The sequence below is a fragment of the Cetorhinus maximus genome, chromosome 4 (assembly GCF_964194155.1).
Source record: "Cetorhinus maximus chromosome 4, sCetMax3.hap1.1, whole genome shotgun sequence".
NCBI lineage: Eukaryota > Metazoa > Chordata > Chondrichthyes > Lamniformes > Cetorhinidae > Cetorhinus > Cetorhinus maximus.
The window spans coordinates 163,917,403-163,935,910 of record NC_135882.1 but is presented as its reverse complement, the minus strand read 5'-3'; the positions used below and the strand labels follow the sequence as shown (position 1 = coordinate 163,935,910).

General features: G+C 42.9%; 1 protein-coding gene across 1 annotated transcript in view; it reads left to right on the top strand.

Annotated features, from left to right (window-relative positions):
• cep192 (centrosomal protein 192) overlaps positions 1-18,508 on the top strand; it is a 135,680-nt gene that overhangs the window by 100,829 nt on the left and 16,343 nt on the right. The window contains exons 37-41 of the mRNA XM_078541058.1: positions 8,509-8,690; positions 9,208-9,331; positions 12,417-12,522; positions 15,588-15,786; positions 17,905-17,984. Coding sequence (XP_078397184.1) covers positions 8,509-8,690; positions 9,208-9,331; positions 12,417-12,522; positions 15,588-15,786; positions 17,905-17,984 — 691 coding nt within the window. The remainder of the gene's footprint in view (positions 1-8,508; positions 8,691-9,207; positions 9,332-12,416; positions 12,523-15,587; positions 15,787-17,904; positions 17,985-18,508) is intronic.

Below are 18,508 nucleotides of genomic sequence, written 5' to 3'. Positions count from 1 at the left end.
CAGGTTACAAGAGCTTTCTTATCCTCTAATGTGCACAGTAAGTACAGTCCATGTAAACCAATTGGCAACCTGTGGTCAGACACACCACACTCTTAAGCCAAGTGACAGATGCCACCCCAGACAGATGCCATGGATCTGCTTGGGACGTTCTCCTGTTCCGCTCCCCTGGATTATTGGGGGCTTTCTTCTTTAGCTTAGGGCTTGCTATCTGTCCCTTTTGCTCCAGTCTCTCTCTGGCAGATACTTTAACCAGCTTTAGTTTGGAACTGGCTATCTGCCCCTCCTAGGCTGCTTCTGCCTGGCAGCTACCCTCAAAAGCCAACTGAACTCGAAACAACAGTTTGATTTGGAAGCTGGTTAAAGTTTTTTGTGTCTGTGAGAGGGACCTGCCTCTCTGTACCCCTGTTGCTAGGCAACAGCCCAGTTTACTTTGTTTAACTTAGCTTGGAGTCATAAAATTCTCACTAGAAATCTAGGCACCACTTAAAGTGAAACTAAAACTCAATTTGACCTTTCTTAACACAGATACAGAATTACAAATCAAACTTAAACCTTAAAGCTCAAACTCATTCCTAACACCTACAAATACAGATATAACTTGGGAAATAGAGTTTAACTAACACAGTTCATGTTTCTGGTGAATGGTAACTCCCAGAATGTATCCCCCACCGATGGGAATGCCTTTGAATGTCATGGGGCGATGGTTAGATGTTCTCTTGTTGGAGACTTGTGTGGCGCGAATGTTACTTGCCACTTATCGGCCCAAGCCTGGATGTTGTCCAGGCTGCAAATGAGCAGTATTCTGAGTCATGAATGGTGCTGAACATTGTGCAATTGCACACATTGCAATCATCAACAAACATTCCCATTTCTGACCTTTATGATGGAAGGACGAACATTGATGAAGAAGTTGGTTGGGCTGTGACATGACCCTGAGGACCTCCTGCAGCAATGTCCTGGGACTGAGATGATTGACCTCCAACAACCACAATCATCATTCTTTGTTCTCTGTATGACTTCAAAACAGTGGAGAGTTTTCCCCTGAATCCTGTTGATTTCTGTTTTTGCTAGGGCTTCTTGATGCCACACTCGGTCAAATGTTGCCTTGATGTCAAAAGCAGCCACTCTCACCTCACCTCTTGAATTAGCTCCTTTGCCCATGCCTGGACCAAGGCTTGAGGTCAGAAACTGAGTGGCCTTGACAGAACCCAAACTGAGCACCTGTGAGCTGGTAATTGCTGTTTGATAGCAGTGTTGTTGACATTTTCCATCACTTTACTGATGATCAAGAGTAGACTGGGGTGACAATTAGCCAGGTTGGATTTGTCCAGCTTTTTGTGGACAGGATGTACTTGTGCAATTTTCCACATTGTTGGGTAGATGCCAGTGTTGTAGCTTCACTGGAATAACTTGGCTTGGGGTGCAGCTACTTCTGGAGTACAAGTCTTCAGAACTATTGCTGGAATGCTGTCAGGGCCCATAGCCTTTGCAGTATCCAAAGCCTTCAGCTGTTTCCTGATGTCACGTGGAGTGGATTGAACTGGCTGAAGACTGGCATCTGTGATCCTGGAAAGTTCAGAAGGAAGTCAAAATGATCAGCTGCTCAGCTCTTGTGGCTGAAAATGGTTGTAAATGCTTCAATCTTATCTTTTGCACTGATGTGCTTGGCACCCCCATCATTGAGGATGGGGATACTTGTGGAACCACCACCTGCTGCTGTTGTTGAATTGTCCACCACCATTCATGACCGGATGCAAAGCTCAGATCTGATCTGTTGGCTGTGGGATAGCTAGCTCTGCCTGTCGCATGCTGCTTCTGCTGTTGGCATGCAAGTAGTCCTGTGTTGTAGATTTGCCAAGTTGATACCCCATTTTAGTTATGCCTGATGCTGCTTCATAGAAGCCAGGTTTATCCACCAGCCTGATAGTAGTGGTAGCATGCCAGGCCATGAGGTGGATTTTCAAAAGGCTTTTGATAAAGTCCCCTGCAGGAGGCTAGTTAGCAAAATTGAAGCACATGGAATAGGAGATATATACTGGCATGGATTAAGGATTGGCTAACGGGCAGAAAACAGGAGGAATAAACGGGTCGTTCTTGTGTTGGCAGGATGTGGCTAGTGGGCTACCACAAGGATCAGTACTTGGGCCCTAGCTGTTCACAATATATACCAATGATTTAGATGTGGGGAACAAATATATTTCCAAGTTTGTGGATGACACAAAGCTAGTGGGGATGTGTGTTATGACGAAGGTGCAAAGCAGCTTCAGAGGATTTGGACAGACTTAGTGAGTGGGCAAGAACATGGCAGATGGAATATAACCTGGAAACGTGAGGTTATCCACTTTGGTAGGAGGAACAGATGTGCAGAGTGTTTCTTAAATGGTAAGAGATTAGAAAGTGTAGATGTGCAAAGGGACCTGGGTGTTCTCATTAATAAGTCACTGAAAACAAACATGCAGAGCAGATGCAGGTAAGGGGGAAGCCACTTAGGACCAAGATGAGAATTTGTTTTACTCGGGGTTGTGAATCTTTGGAATTCTCTACCCGAGAGACCTGTAGAAACTCAGTCATTGAGTGCGTTTAAAGCAGAGATTGACAGATTTCTAAATAGGCATTGGCCAGAAAGAGGTTTGGGGATAGTGTGGGGAAAAGGCATCAAAGTAGATGATCAGCCATGATCGTATTGAATGCAGAGCTGAATGGCCTACTTGTATGTTTTGTTACAGCTTGTGTTTGAATACAATGCTGCTGCTGATGGCTAACAGTGGCCCATGGATGCCCAGTTTTGAGTTGAAATCTGTCCCATTTAGCACAGTATTAGTGCCATACAACCTTACTTGATCTGGCCTACACGTGACTCCAGATCAACAGTAATATGGTTGACTCTTGACTGCCTTCTGAAAAGGCCTAGTAAGCCACTTGATCATATTAAATCTGCTGCAAAGTCTCCAAAAAGGAGTGAAACGGGTCGGACCAATCAACATCAACCTGGGCACCGGAAGCGACAGCACACCCAGCCCTGTCAACCATGCAAGTCCTCCGGACTGATATCTAGGGGTTTGTGCCAGAATTGGTAGAGCTGTCCCACTGACTAGTCAAGCATAGTCATGCTTGTAGAATTATACCTTTTAATGTCCCAGACACTATCACCATCCCTGGGTATATCCTATCCCACCGACAAAACAGGCCCACCAGAGGTGGCAGCACAGTGGTATACAGTTGGGAGGGAGTTGCCCTAGGAGCGGTCAGCATTGACTCTGGACCCCATGAAGTGTCATGGAATCGGGTCAAACATGGGTAAGAAAACCTCCTGCTGGTTACCACCTACCACCCCTCTTCAGCTGATGAATCAGTACTCCTCCATGTTGAACAGCATTTGGAAGAAGCACTGAGGGTAGCAAGGGCACAGAATGTACTCTGGGTGTGGACCTTCACTGCCTACCCAGATTGTCCACCGCTGACCCAGCTGGCTAAGTCCAAAAGGGCATAGCTGCTGGAATCAGTCTGTGGCAGGTAGTGAGGGAACCAACAAGAGGGAAAAACCTACTTGACCTTGTCCTCACCAACCTTGTGAAGACAGGACTTTGCCTTCACATTAAGGATACCGTCCATCATGATGTGCTAAATGGGTTAGATTTAAAACCAACCTAGCAACCCAAAACTGGGCATCTGAGGCACAGCGTGCCATCGGGAGCAGCAGAATTATGTGCAACTACAATTTGTAATCTCATGACCCGGCATCTTGTCCACTCTACCATTACCATCAAGCTGGGAGATCAGCCCTGGTTCAATGAATAGTGCAGGAGGGCATGCCAGGAGCAGCACCAAGCATACCTAAAAATGAGACGTCAACCTGGTGATGCTGCAACACAGGACTACTTGCATGCAAAACAGCAGAAGCAGCATGCAATAAACAGAGCTAAGCTATTCCACAACCAACGCATCAGATCTAAGCTCTATAGCCCTGCCACATCCAGCCACGAAAAGTGCACAATTAAACAACTAACTGGAGAAGAAGGTTCTATGAATATGCACATCAGTGCAAAAGACAAGGCCGAAGCATTTGCAACCATCTTCAGCCAGAAGTGCTGAGTGGATGATCCATCTCTGCCTCCTCCTGAGGTCCCCCGCATCTTGGATGTCAGTCTTCAGCCAATTCAATTCACTCCACGTGATATCCAGTGCTTTCAGCTTTGAGCAGATGAATATGTGGCTTCAGAGCTGGTGCAGGAGGGTGGGTTTTAGATTCCTGGATCACTGGGTCCGTTTCTGGGGAAGGTGGAACCTGTACAAGCGGGACAGTCTACATCTGAACCAGAGCGAGACTAACATCCTTGCGGGCGGGTTTGCTGGTGCTGTTGGGAGGAGTTTAAACTAATTCAGCAGGGGGAGGGGACACAATGTTAGCAGAATAGGGACGCATCATAATACAGTAAAACAATCAAGTCAGAGGGAGTCCAGCTGCATTAAGTTTCAAGGGAGTAAGGCAAGGCTGGATGGCCTCTACTTTAACGCCAGGAGTATTACAGGTAAAACAGATGAGTTAAGGGTGAGGATTGACACGTGGAATTGTGATATAGTAGCCATCACTGAGACGTGGCTGAGGGAGGGGCAGGATTGGCAGCTCAACATTCCGAGATTTAGAATCTTCAGGGAAGGGGGTGAAAGAGGAGAAGGTGTTGCATTATTAGTTGAGGAATCAGTTACTGCAGTAAAGAGAGATGATATCTTGGAGGGGACATCGAATGAAGCTTTGTGAGTAGAGCTTAGGAATAAAAAAGGGGCAGCCACATTGTTGGGTGTTTATTATAGACCCCTAGATAGTCGGCGGGAAATTGAGGAGCAAATATGTGCACAATTTGCGGAGGTGTGTAAAAACAATAACAATAGGGTAATTATATTAGGTGATTTCAACTTTCCCAACGTTAATTGGGATAGACGTAGTTTTAAGGGCTTGGATGGATTGGATTTCTTGAAATGTGTACAGGAGAACTTTTTAGGTCAATATGTCCAACAAGGGACGGCGCAGTGCTGGACCTAATTCTGGGGAATGAAGCCGGACATGTGGTGGTGGGGGAGTATTTTGGTGATAGCAACCGCAACATGGTACAGTTTAAGTTTGTTATGGACAAAGAAATAGACAAGGTGCAAAAAAATGTTTTGGATTGGGGGAGAGGATTTTAGTAAGATAAGGCAGGATCTGGCCAAGGTAGACTGGGAACAGCTACTTGTGGGGGAAATCTACAGAGGAGCAGTGGAGGATGTTCAAAAAGGAAATGGGGCGGGTACTTCACATCCATCTTCACCCAAGAGGATGAAGGTATCGAACTCTGGGAGAGAGACTGCGAGGTTCTTGAACAAATTGGTAAAGGGAGTGACAAGGTATTGGAGGTGTTTTGGCAGGCTTAAAAGTGGACAAATCTCCAGGTCTGGATGATTTGTGTCCCAGACTGCTGAGGGAGGCAAGGGAGGAGATTGCAGGGGCTCTGACCCAAATTTTTAATTCCTCTCTAGCCATGGGGAGGTGCCAGAGGACTGGAGAACAGCTAATGTGGTTCCGCTATTTAAGTATTGTAGAGATAAGGCAGGGAACTACAGGCCAGTGAGTCTCACGTCAGTGGTAGGGAAACTATTGGAGAAAATTCTGACAAAGAGAATCTATCTCCACTTGGAGAGGCAATGTTTGATCCGGGATAGTCAAAATGGCTTTGTCAGAAGGACGTCATGTCTAACAAATTTGATTGAATTTTTGAGGAGGTGACCAGGTGTGTAGATGAGGGTAGTGCAGTTGATGTAGTTTATATGGATTTCAGCAAAGCCTTTGACAATGTCCCACATGGGAGACTTATAAAGAAGGCAAATGCACATGGGATACAGAGTAATTTGATAAGGTGGATTCAAAATTGGCTGAGTTGTAGGAGACAGAGGGTGATGACAGAAGGATGCTTTAGTGACTGGAAACCAGTCTCCAGTGGCGTACCACAGGGATCTGTGCTGGGTCCCCTATTATTCATCATTTATATAAACGACATAGGTGACTATGTGGGGGGTAGGATTAGTAAGTTTGCGGATGACACAAAGATTGGCCGGGTGGTTAACAATGAGATTGAGTGTCTCGGGCTACAGGAAGATATAGACGGGATGGTCAAATGGACAGATAAGTGGCAGATGGAATTTAACCCTGAAAAGTAAGGTGATTCACTTTGGAAGGAATAATTTGACAAGGAAATATTCAATGAACAGCATGACACTAAAGTTCTGAGGAACAAAGGGACCTTGGCTGTGTGTGTCCATAGAACTCTGAAAGCAGAGGGGCATGTTAGTGGGGTGGTGAAAAAGGCATATGGGACACTTGCCTTTATCAATCGAGGCATAGATTACAAAAGTAGGGAGGTCATGTTGGAGTCGTATAGAACCTTGGTGAGGCCACAGCTGGAGTACTGTGTGCAGTTCTGGTCGCCACATTATAGGAAGGATGTGATTGCACTGGAGGGGGTGCAAAGGATATTCACCAGGATGTTGCCTGGGATGAAACATTTAAATTATGAAGAGAGGTTGGATAGACTTGGGTTGTTTTTGTTGGAGCAGAGAAGACTGAGGGGCGACCTGATTGTGGTGTACAAGATTATGAGGGGCATGGACAGGGTGGATAGGGAGCAGCTGTTCCCTTTAGTTGAAGGGTCAGTCACAAGGGGACATAAGTTCAAGGTGAGGGGCAGGAGGTTTAGGGGGGGATGTGAGGAAAAATGTTTTTTACCCAGAGGGTGTTGACGGTCTGGAATGCATTGCCTGGGAGGGTGGTGGAGGCGGGTTGCCTCACATCCTTTGAAAAGTACCTGGATGAGCATTTGGCATGTCATAACATTCAAGGCAATGGGCTAAGTGCTGGTAAATGGGATTAGGTAGGTAGGCCAGGTGTTTCTCATGTGTTGGTGCAGACTCGATGGGCCAAAGGGCCTCTTCTGCACTGAGGTTCTGTGATTTCTTGATACTGCAAATGCTATGGGCCCTGACAACATTCCGGCAATAGTTCTGAAGACTTATGTTCCAGAGCTAGATGTGCCCTGAGCCAAGCTGTTCCAACAACAGGCATCCACCCAGCAATGTGGAAAATTGTCCAGGTATGTCCTGTTTGCAAAAAGGAAGACAAATTCAACCAGGCCAATTATCCCATCAGTCCACTCTCGATCGCAAGCAGAGTGATGTAAAGTATCATCAACACTGTGAAGCAGTACTTAGCGATAACCTCCTCAATGACACTTAGTTTGGGTTCCATGAGGAGCACTCTGCTCCTGACCTCATTACAGTCTTGGTTCAAACATGGACAAAAGAGCTGAGCTCGGTGTGGTGAGAGTGACTGCCCTTGACATCAAGGCAGTATTTGACAGATAATGACCACCTCCAACAAGAATGAATCTAATCATCTCCCCCTGACATTCGATGACATTACCATCGCTGAACCCCCCCACTATCAACACCTGGGCGTTACCATTGAACTGAACTGCATGAGCCATATAAGCACTGTGGCTACCAGAGCAGGTCAGAGACTGGGAATTCTGCAGCAAGTAATTCACCACCTGACTCCCCAAAGCCTGTTCACCATCTACAAAGCACAAGTCAGGAGTGTGATGGAATACTTTCCACTTGCCTGGACGAGTGCAGCTCCAACAACACCAGCACCCATGACAAAGCAACCTGCTTGATGGGCACCCCAACCACCACCTTCAACATCCACTCCCTCCACCATCGATGCACAGTGGCAACAGTCATCTACAAGATGCACTGCAGCAACTCTCCAAGGCTCCTTCGCCAGCACATTCCAAATCCATGACTTCTACCACCTAGAAGAAGGGCAGCAGATGCATGGAAACACCACCACTCCCAAGGCACACACCATCATGACTTGGAACTATATCGCTGTTCTTTCATTGTTGCTGAGTCAAAATCCCCAAATTCTCTTCCTAAACAGCACTTTGGGTATACCTATACCGCATGTACTGCCGCAGTTGAAAGTTGAAGAAGGTGGCTCATCATCACCTTTTCAAGGTCAATTGAGGATAGACGTTAAATGCTGGCCTAGACAGCGACGCCCACATCACATCCCTTGAATGAATAAAAGACGCATAATGTAGCGTATCCCCAATGTGAAGGTGGAACTTTGTCTCCACAAGTACTGTGCCGTGATCACTCCTACCAATGCTATCATGGCCAACTACATCTGTCACGGGGAGATTTGCGAGGACAAGGTCTGGTAGGTTCTTCCCTCTTCTTGGTTCCCTCATCACCTTCCACAGCCCCAGTTTAGCAGCTATGCCCTTTAGGCCTCAGTCAGTAATGGTGCTACCTTTATTTATTTTGCTCTTAAGGAAATAGTAACCTTTTGGCACATTTATATTTGAATATAATTGTTATCTGGGAATTAAATTTGATTTCTTGCTTAAAAGAAACATTAAATGGTGTGTTTAACAAAACCATTTGGAAAATTGATCTGATGCTATTTTGTTGTAGTGTACTCGGAAGTTCAGAAAGAAATCCATCAAATGCATCTTTGGATGTTCTTCCAGTAAGAGGACCGCAAGGTTCTCCACTATCTTTGAATGCTTCTAATCAAATGCTGAACCAGACAACCAAACCAAAATCATCATGGACTGTGCGGCCTGAATATTTAATTCTTACTGTGCCATCAGTTGGTGAGTAATGTTGCAATGCAATTCTGTTGATGTAGTGAATGAGAGGAACCAGACATACTGGAACATTTTTTTTCCTCTAGAGAAATAAACGATGGAAAGGCAACACAAAACAACTTTGGTTTATCCCATCACCTGGAGGTAATGGGTCACTTGTGTGCAGTATAAGCTGACACAATACTGAGCATTGAGGTAGTAGTATCCTTTCCTCTGCATTTGCATAGCCACACTAGGTATAGTATGGGACTTCGAGGAATCATGGTACTTGGTAAAATATTTGCACTGGCTGTCCATGGGAGATAATGTATTTGTGGACTGTGGCAACCTTAAACACAGATGTGGTTTGTAGGTTCACTTACAGCACATAGCAAACCTGCAAGTTGGCTTCTTTTGGAAAGTGAAGCCGCGATAGACACTGATTCTCAGACCAATGTACGTATGCTAATGAGTGTGCTGATAGTGAAGGAATTTGATATGTGTGGTCTCTTTATAATGCTCTAATTTGTTTCCAAATTTGTAGATGGATCAGCGCAGACTGGGCGTGTACAGATTATAAACCACTCCCCAAGGTCTTTGTCTTTTGAGCTGTCTTGGCCAGCACACTCCTTAACAGTGACACCCCAACATGGAGTAGTTGATCCAGAGTAGGTATAAACTCAGATATTTACTGTTTGAATGATTCCTGAAGTGAGGGATATTTACGTTATTAATGATTGTAATTCATACCTGGTAACATAAACTGTCCATTTTAACTTCTCTAGCTTGAATTTTTACTCCTGTCAAAATGAATATGTTGAGGTCTTTTAGATAGTGGCTGTATTTTGCAGTCAGCGCTGCGGTTTAAGTCCAGCTATCCCTGTTTGGCATTCCTAATGTGTTCCTTAAAAGAACTGCATGCTAAATGGAAATCACTTTTCCATAAGAAAACCATGTAAAAAGGGTGTGTTACATTGCTGGCAGGTTGCCAACTCTTATTGACTCAACCTGCCCCTCTCCCAAGTCTGCCCTCTGTCACTCAAGAGAGGCAGTAAGTGAATGGGTTGGGGGATGGCGGTGGCAAAGCAGCAGTTTATTTTTAAAAGACCAAGCATGTGCAGAGACAGTGCTATTCAGGGACTGCCCCGAATCTACAAACTGCTCATATGAAAACACTGTTTAAAAGGTGCTTTAAACAGGGATACCTGAAGCACAATCTCATTCCCTTCCCTTGACGAGGAGCTTGAATTGCAACTCCTGAATTTTTGCGTTTTTAAGATACTGAGCAATTTGCTCCATAATGATTTGAGTATTGATACCGTATCGCAAAATCCAAGCTAGTGTTTAGTTGCTGTTTGTTTTCCAAAATGTTTGTTCTTAATATTCAACCTACACATAGAACAGGAGGATAAGTTTTTTTTGATGCCATTTTTTTGATGCCATTTAGATTGTATCATCGAATAGTACACCGAAGGAGAGCATTTGGCCCATTTGAGTTTTTACTGGCTGTTTGGAAAAGTAAACCAGCTATTCCCATTCTTTCCCTAGATCCCTGCGTTTTTTTTCTCCAAATATTTGTTTTCCTTTTGAAAGCTACTATTGAATTTGTTTTCACCTAATCACGCAGTGCATTCCAACTCCTAACTACTCATTGCGTAAATAGTAGGTTATCTTCCCTCTACCCACTGTTCAATACAATTAGTCTCTTAATCACACTTGTTTTTACTGTCATTAGCAGCTTCTATCTATCCTTCTTGGCATAAGAAAGGTTCAATTAGTCCATCTTTGGTTCCTGAATGTGTAGATATTAAAATGCTTTCTTTTCTGGCGAATGTTTTTTGCATAGCTGTTTTTTTTTGGGGGCGGGGGGCAGTTTTGATGCAAGTGATCGTGCAATGTACCTATTTTTGTCTTTTACCACATCTTAAATTTATTCAATTTAATGGATCTTGCCCAGTGTCTACCTCTATTACATTTGCATGCAATATATAACATGGTGTGATTTCCAGATTTCTGCAGCCATTTTAAGCTGAAAAACATAGCAGTAGACCCCACAGATCAGAAAGGCATTAAAGTACCTCTGCAGTTTCGAGTTACCAAAAAAAGCCCTGTTTTTGATCGGGATAATTAAGGTTAAGTAGTCTGTGCCAAATGCAGCAAGACCTGGACAATACCCAGGCTTGGACTGACAAATGGCAAGTAACATTCACGCCACACAAGTTTCAGGCAATTACCATCTCCAACAAGAGACTCGAACCATCGCCCCTTGATGTTCAATGACATCACCATCACTGAATCCCCCACAATCAACATCTGGAGGTTACCATTGACCAGAAACTGAACTGGACTAGCCATATAAATACTGTGGCTGCAGGAGCAGAACAGAGGCTAGGAATAATACGATGGGTAATGCACCCCCTGACTCTCCAAAGCCTGTCCACCATCTACAAAGGCACAAGTCAGGAGTGTGATGGAATACTCCCCACTTGCCTGGATGAGTGCAGCTCTCACAACTCTCAAGAAGCTTGACACTGCCCAGAACACAGCAGCCCACTGGATTGGTACCATGTCTACAAACATTCACTCCACCACAGATGCACAGTAGCAGCTGTATGTACCATCTACAAGATGCACTGCAGGAATTCACCATGGTTCCTTTGGCAGTACCCTCCAAACCCTCGACCACTGCCTTGTCCTAGAAGGACAAAGGCAGCAGATAGATGGGAACATCACCACCTAGAAGTTCCCCTCCAAGTCACTCATCATCTTGACTTTGAAATATATTGCCGTACCTTCACTGTCACTGGGTCAAAATCCTGGAACTCTGTTCCTAACAGCACTGTTGGTGTACCTACACCACATGGACTGCAGCGGTTCAAGAAGGCAGCTCACCACCTTCTCAAGGACAGCTAGGGATGGGCAATAAATGCTGGCCCAGCCAGTGAAGCCCACATCCCACGAATGAATGAAAAAAATGCCAATTTTTATTAGGGCACAAAACGATTCCTCTCTGAGATGCCTTGACTGCAATTGCTCAGAGAGTGGGCACCCCTTATAAAATCCTGCTTGTTTTCTAATCCATTGGTTTCGGTGATTGATATTTCATCACTGATGTATGCCATAAGGAAGTGCTTTTGTTTTGTATGTGTGATTCCCAATTAAAGCACAAGATAAGTAAATGTAATTTTGGCATTTAATTTCACATGAAACATTATGCTGCAGATTAGTTTGTGCTCAACCCAAAGATTGATTCCCAAAAATTAGTTCCCTGTTCGATTAGCCAGTATAAACAAACCAGTCACATGCGAAGGCTGGATGACTAAGAACCACTCCAATAAAAAGGGGAAATTGCCATAGGGAGCAGTTTCTGAATTGGGGACGGGACATGGGCAGATCTTTTCATTTACAAGGAAAATTTCTTAAGTGCTGTTGTGGGTCACTTCAACTTTGTAGTCTATAATTCTCTTTAAAACTGCCTTTTGGATGCATGTTGGAGAAAAGCAAGGCTACCAATGACTCCTACATATTTAGCCAAACTCCAAATGAATAATGTAGACTGTTTGGGAAATTATTAATTTGTATGCGAGGAATGAAGTACATTGAAAATTTGAAGACTGAGGAATGTCATGTCCATGGTGCATAATTAAACGTTTATTTGATTTGATATTCAATTAATTAGATATCAATATGAATGCAAAATTTGTACGGTTCTTATTTTGTTATGGTGGAAAATAAGCTTTGCTTTTTGTTCAGGAGCCACTTACTAATTCTTGTGAGCCCAAATCCTTCTCTCGTTGCTAAACCTTCTGCTGTACCATGGAGTGGACAGATCTATGTGCACTGTGACAACATACAGCAGGTAGGAAATGTATAATTTAATTGGAGTTAATTAACTCCAAAATAAAAATCAATCATTCTGTAGACTGGTGTATGCACAGGTTAAGATTAATTCCCGATTTGGTTAGCCAGTATAAACACAATGAGAACCACTCAAACGCAATGGTGAAATTTCCATTGGTAATCTATTTGTGTAATTTTAAAAATGTTCTTTCTGCTCCTACATTGCCTTATCAAGGCCAGTAAAACTGGATATAAGGATTATCTCTACCCTTTTTAAAATAAATTTTGGGTGAGCCCAGGTAAGGTGTTCCTTGCTAGTTTATGTAACCAGGAGAACTTTATTTGATTATTTTAACAAAACAGTTAAACATTGCTGTAGTTCTAATCTCCACTCCAAATTCTCTCTGCAATGTATATTCTGCCCCCTCCAGTCTAACCCATTGTTTGAAACTGAACCAGACTTGACAGAAAGCTCTAGGTTCTATTTAACCACCAGCTTAAATTTCTGGCCCCACACATTCTCATCTGATCACCTATTTCTGGCCCTATCTTCCACCTGCCTCATTCAGAAACCTCCTCCCAACCCCCCACCCCAATCCAGATTTTTCTTACCTCCAGACTCAGTCCTTTCAATGCTCACCCAATGTTGTCCTAAGTAAGATGTGGTGAAGTAAATCATTACATTACATTGTATAGAAAGTGCACTTGTGCTTCAGAAGACTAATTCTCCATTCTCAACTTTGTGAACATAAGCTTATCAAAAACTGCTGCCCTTAGACTATCCTGCACCAGGTACCTCTCAGGGAGATGATGACACAGTGGTATTGTCACTGGACCAGTAATCCAGAGACCCAGGGTAATGTTCTGAGGACCCAGGTTTGAGTCCCACCACACCAGATGGTGGAATTTGAATTCAGTAAAAATCTGGAATGGAAACCGCTGTTGATTCGTTGTAAAAACCCATTTGGGTTTCTGAAAATGTCCTTTTAGGAAAGGAAATCTGCCACCCTCACTTGGTTTGGCCTACATGTGACTCCAGGCCCACAGCAATGCCCTCTGAACAAAGGCAGTTAGGGATGGGCAATAATGCTGACCTAGACAGTGACGCCCACATCCCATGAATGAATTTTTTTAAAAGTTGAAAAATTCCATGCTGTGGAATTTCCTCCCTTGCTCGCACTGCCCTTTTAAACCCACTTTTTGGGCCAAGCTTTTGGTCATCCCTCCTAATATCTTCCCTTGTGCCTTGGGACATTTTCCTTTTATGAAGTGTGTTATATAAATACAAATTGTTTTTGAGATCTTTATACTGAACAAAAGCATTAAAGGTGGAGGTGAGAGTGTGATTGGACAGATCTCACAGCAGGTTTACTGTGGCAAAAAGGGACAAACGGTAAATAATTTGAGAGTTTGAATTTGCCATTGCAAGTGACCTGACGGGGATTTTTTCCAGGGACAGCACATAAGGAATGGAAGGGGGGTGTAAGTGGTGAGGGATAAATGAAAGTTATCACAAGTAACCTTGTTTGTGATTGAAACATTATAAAGAGGGCAGTTATGCAAGATGACAATGTTAATGGGGTGGCCATGAATATTGGTAGAGGAGTTTATATGGGGAGTGTCTGTAAGGGAGGACAGGCAGAGTTGAAATGGATGTTGAAATTAAGGATAAGAACTGGCAGCAGTTGAGGGAGGAAAGCATCATTATTTTCATTCCTATCAAATTCAGGAGTGCAATGGAATACTCCCCACTTGCCTGGACGAGTGCAGCTCCCATAACACTTTAGAAGCTTGACACTGTCCAGGACAAAGTGGCCCACTTGATTGGCATCCACAAACATTCACACCCTCCTCCACCGATGCACAGTAGCAGCACTGTGTACCATCAACAAAATGCACTGCAGGAATTCACCAAGGCTCTTTAGACAGCACCTTCCAAACCCACGACCACTACCATCCAGAAGGACTAGGGCAGTAAATAGATGGGAGCACCACCTGGAAGTTCCCTTCCAAGTCACTCACCATCCTGACTTGGAAACATATCACTGTTCCTTCACTGTTGCTGGGTCAAAATCCTGGAACTCATTTCCTAACAGCACTGTGGGTGTACCTACACCACATGGACTGCAGCAGTTCAAGAAGGCAGCTCACCACCACCTTCTCAAGGGCAAGTAGGGATGGGCAATAAATGCTGGCCCAGCCTGCGAAGCCCATATGTCATGCAGGTTAATGGAATAGACAAAAATACACTTAATGTCGAGCATCATAAAGTAATATATTTTGGGAGGAGAGCTGAGCTGTGAAAGAATAGTGATATTAATATTTCTAAAGTGATTGAACAGAGAAATATGTGGACTCTTGCACAATTTGAATTTAAAAGCAAGGAAGTAAAGTTGAGTTTATTCAACATAATGATGAGGAGTATTTGGAATATTGAGGTTCTGAATGCCCCATCATTAGATGAGAAGTTATAGCTACAAAGTAAGTCACAGCCTATTGGGGCACTTTTCCCAGAATTAAGTGGTTAGTTTTCAACATTATGAAAGATCTTTAAAGAGTCGCTATGATAGGTTAACTCCACTGTCATGGAGCCAATGACTCAATGAACACCAGAAGGGAAAAGGAGGAAATAGCAGAAGCTTCTTCTCATAGAAAGTTATTTGAATGTAGTGAAGTTGTATGGGACAGGAACTAAAGCTTATTTCAAAAATTAGACAACATTTGAAAAGGGAAAATATTGAAAGAGCAATGACAAAGGAGTTGCGGTTTGATGGCTCCAGTTAAAGAGCTAACACTTGACCACAAGGGAATAAATAGCATTCTGCTATATTATCAGCACCAGATTGCTTATTGTGCAGTAAATGCACATTTTGTTTACATGAATGTCAGTTTATCTGGCTATTTTAAAATTTTAAAGCTGCTAACTGAGCAAGATCACTTCAAGATGATCACCATCACCAGCAATACTAAACTCAATTATTCTACACCAAATTAATTCAGATACCTAGATCTTTTATGTCAGTGTTATCTGCTATACAGTAACCATTGCATAACATAATAACGATGTTTTTATTTCCTGTTCAGTTAATTAAAGTACAAATTCGAGAAGATGTTATAATGGACACTTCTGCAGCTGTATTAAGCCCAACTGCAGTGCTAGATACAGAACCTTGGACACCTAATCTTCATCTGGCAAAGCCTCTGTTGAAGTCCCCTCCTACAAAACTAAAGATAAAGAACAGAACTGTACATTTTCCCTCAACATCAGCCGGGTCTAGTTCAGGTAAAAATCGAGAACTTTATTAGCTGTGCGTGGGCTATATAGTGTTTCCTTGATTCATGTGTTGTTCCAAGATAAACTGAAGACTGCACACCATAGGTCTTCTAGTATAGAATCATAGTCTTAGTCATTAGTCATAGAGCACAGAAGGAGGCAATTTGGCCATTGAGTTTGGAGCAATCCAGTCACCTCCATTCCCCTGCCTTATCCCCATAGCCCTGCAAGGTTATTTCCTTTTGAAATTATTGATCATTTCTGCTTTCACTGCCCTCATAGACATCAGTCATTGCCACCTGTTGCATTTAAACAAAAAACACACACACAAATTCCATCACATTTCACCTTGTATCTCTTGCCCAAAACCTTAAACCTGAATCCTTGTACCATCAGCCAATGGGAACAGTTTTTCCTTGTCTGCCTTATCCAAACCTGTCAAAATCTTGAACACCTCTACCAAATATTATTTTCTTCTAGGAGAACAATTCTAGCTTCTCCAACCTAACCTTGTAGCTAAAATCCCTCATCCCTGGAACCATTCTGGCAAATCTCCTTTGCACCCCCTCAAAGACCCTCATGCCCTTCCAATAATGTGGTGACCAGAACTGAATAATATTCTAGTTGTGGCTGAACCAGAGCTTTATATAAAGGTTCAGCATAACTTCCCTGCTTTTGTACTCCATGCTTCATATTTACTAAGCCCAAAATCGCACATACTTTCGTAACTGCTTTGTCCTGCCATGTCCAAAAATCGATGCGCACACACCTTAAGGTCATTCTCTTCCTGCACAGTCTTGAGAACTGTGCCATTAAGTCTATATTGCTTCTCCCCATTCCTTCTGCAAAATGCATCACCACACACACTAGCACACTATTTCATCACCTTACCTTTCAGAATTAACCTTGACAGTCAACCATTTTGTTACATTGATTCTAAATATTCACTTAGAAATATCCACATAGAAATGGATAAATTGTATTCTTGCTTATACCCATTAGAGATATGAAATATATACTGCAGGTGTGAATGACATTTAAAACCTCCATTGCACTAAATCACCCTGATGGCACTAAGCTATGTTTACTTTTCCAATAAAAGTTGTTAACTGTAACAATTTTCTACTATCTGTAATATAACCAATACTTGGATACTTGAATCTTTTGATTACTGTCTGCTCCACTGCTGCACTTATGCTTGGCACTTGTAATTTGGGTACTCTGTAAGCAATACTTTGTTTTTAAATTTAAACCTATTTCTAGTACACAGGAGCTCCATTGTAAACAATTGATGTGGAATGTCTATTACTTGATGCAATGATACCAGCAGTGTAATAAACAAAATTGCTGCTATAATCTGCCAGTATTGGTTATATTATAGATGGTAGAAAAGTGTTACAGTTAACAACTTTTATAGGAAAAGTGAACTATAGCTTAGTGGCATCAAGGGCAATTTAGTGCAATGGAGGAATTGCTTCTTACTGTGGTGCAGTGCAGAGCCTTATTGGAAGAAAGCTGTGTCTAATTAGCCAGTTTGTTTTCCCTCAAATGAGCGTATGATGAGGGTTTTTCATTAAATACGATTTACTGTTCCCACTGAATGGGGGCAGCATCCTATTGGAGAAGTTGGGGGGGGGGGAAATAACTTGCATGAATATTGTGCCATTCACTCAGGACAAGTCAAAGCTCCTTTGAATAAGTTAGTACTTTTGAAGTGTTGCTGCTTTTGTCACGTGGGAAGCTCTATGACCATTTGTGTAGAACAAAATGAGTCCAGATCATCTTTTTAGGCATTGGTCAAAAGATAGATGTTGGCCAGGACACGGGAGACTCCCCTATTAGCATTTGAATAGTGCCATTGGATGCTTTACATCTAGCTGAGAGGACAGGTTGGGTCTCCGTTTAACGTTTCATTCAAAAATAACGGCTCTCCAAAATCGCAGCACTCCTTCAATACTGAACTGTGATAGCAACCTAAATTATGGGCTGCAGCCTGGAATGGGGTTTGAACCCACAACCATCTTATCAAGAGGCAAGAGCACTCTGACTGAGCCAAGGCTGACACAGCACAAAGTGTTAAACTTCGTTTTAAAATTACTAACAATACTTTTGTTAATCTTGGCACAGAATCATTATTGGAAATTGAAAACGATGGGGAAGAAACTGTGAAATGGTTTCTATCGTCATTTGCACCTCCATATGTAAAGGTGAGCTGGTGCAATAATGGTTTTTCAGATAAAGAAATCATGTTAAGTAGGTTTTGCTTATTTCCCGGGTCTTAGAATTTGTATATGTTAAATCAAAATTTTCATCTCTGACCTTAAATAGTTTAAGCTAACATTGCCTTCATTATGATTGCTAAAAGCTTAGTGATTTTAAAGGAGAATTTTTATCCATTTCCATTTAAACATCACTGTATACTTTAAGTTGCTTGCTCAGTTTTGTGTCCGCAAGTATAAAATTAGTTTTTCAGGTACAGGTGCAGCTGTTGAGTAGTAATAAGGATGTTACTACACCAATCAGAAATCTAGTTACACCTCATTCAACAGTTGTAACTTTTCAAGGTTTTTCCAGTAAGGCTAATAGCTTTAAGTGGCTACTTGATTGCAGGGTGGAGGAGGGCGGGGGGTTAACTTCAGCGCACCCTGTGGGGAAGTGTGACAACTTCTGGGTTCCCACATTTAACTGCACCCCTGCAGACTCCAGAGGTTGCTGCCAGTTTCACCAATTA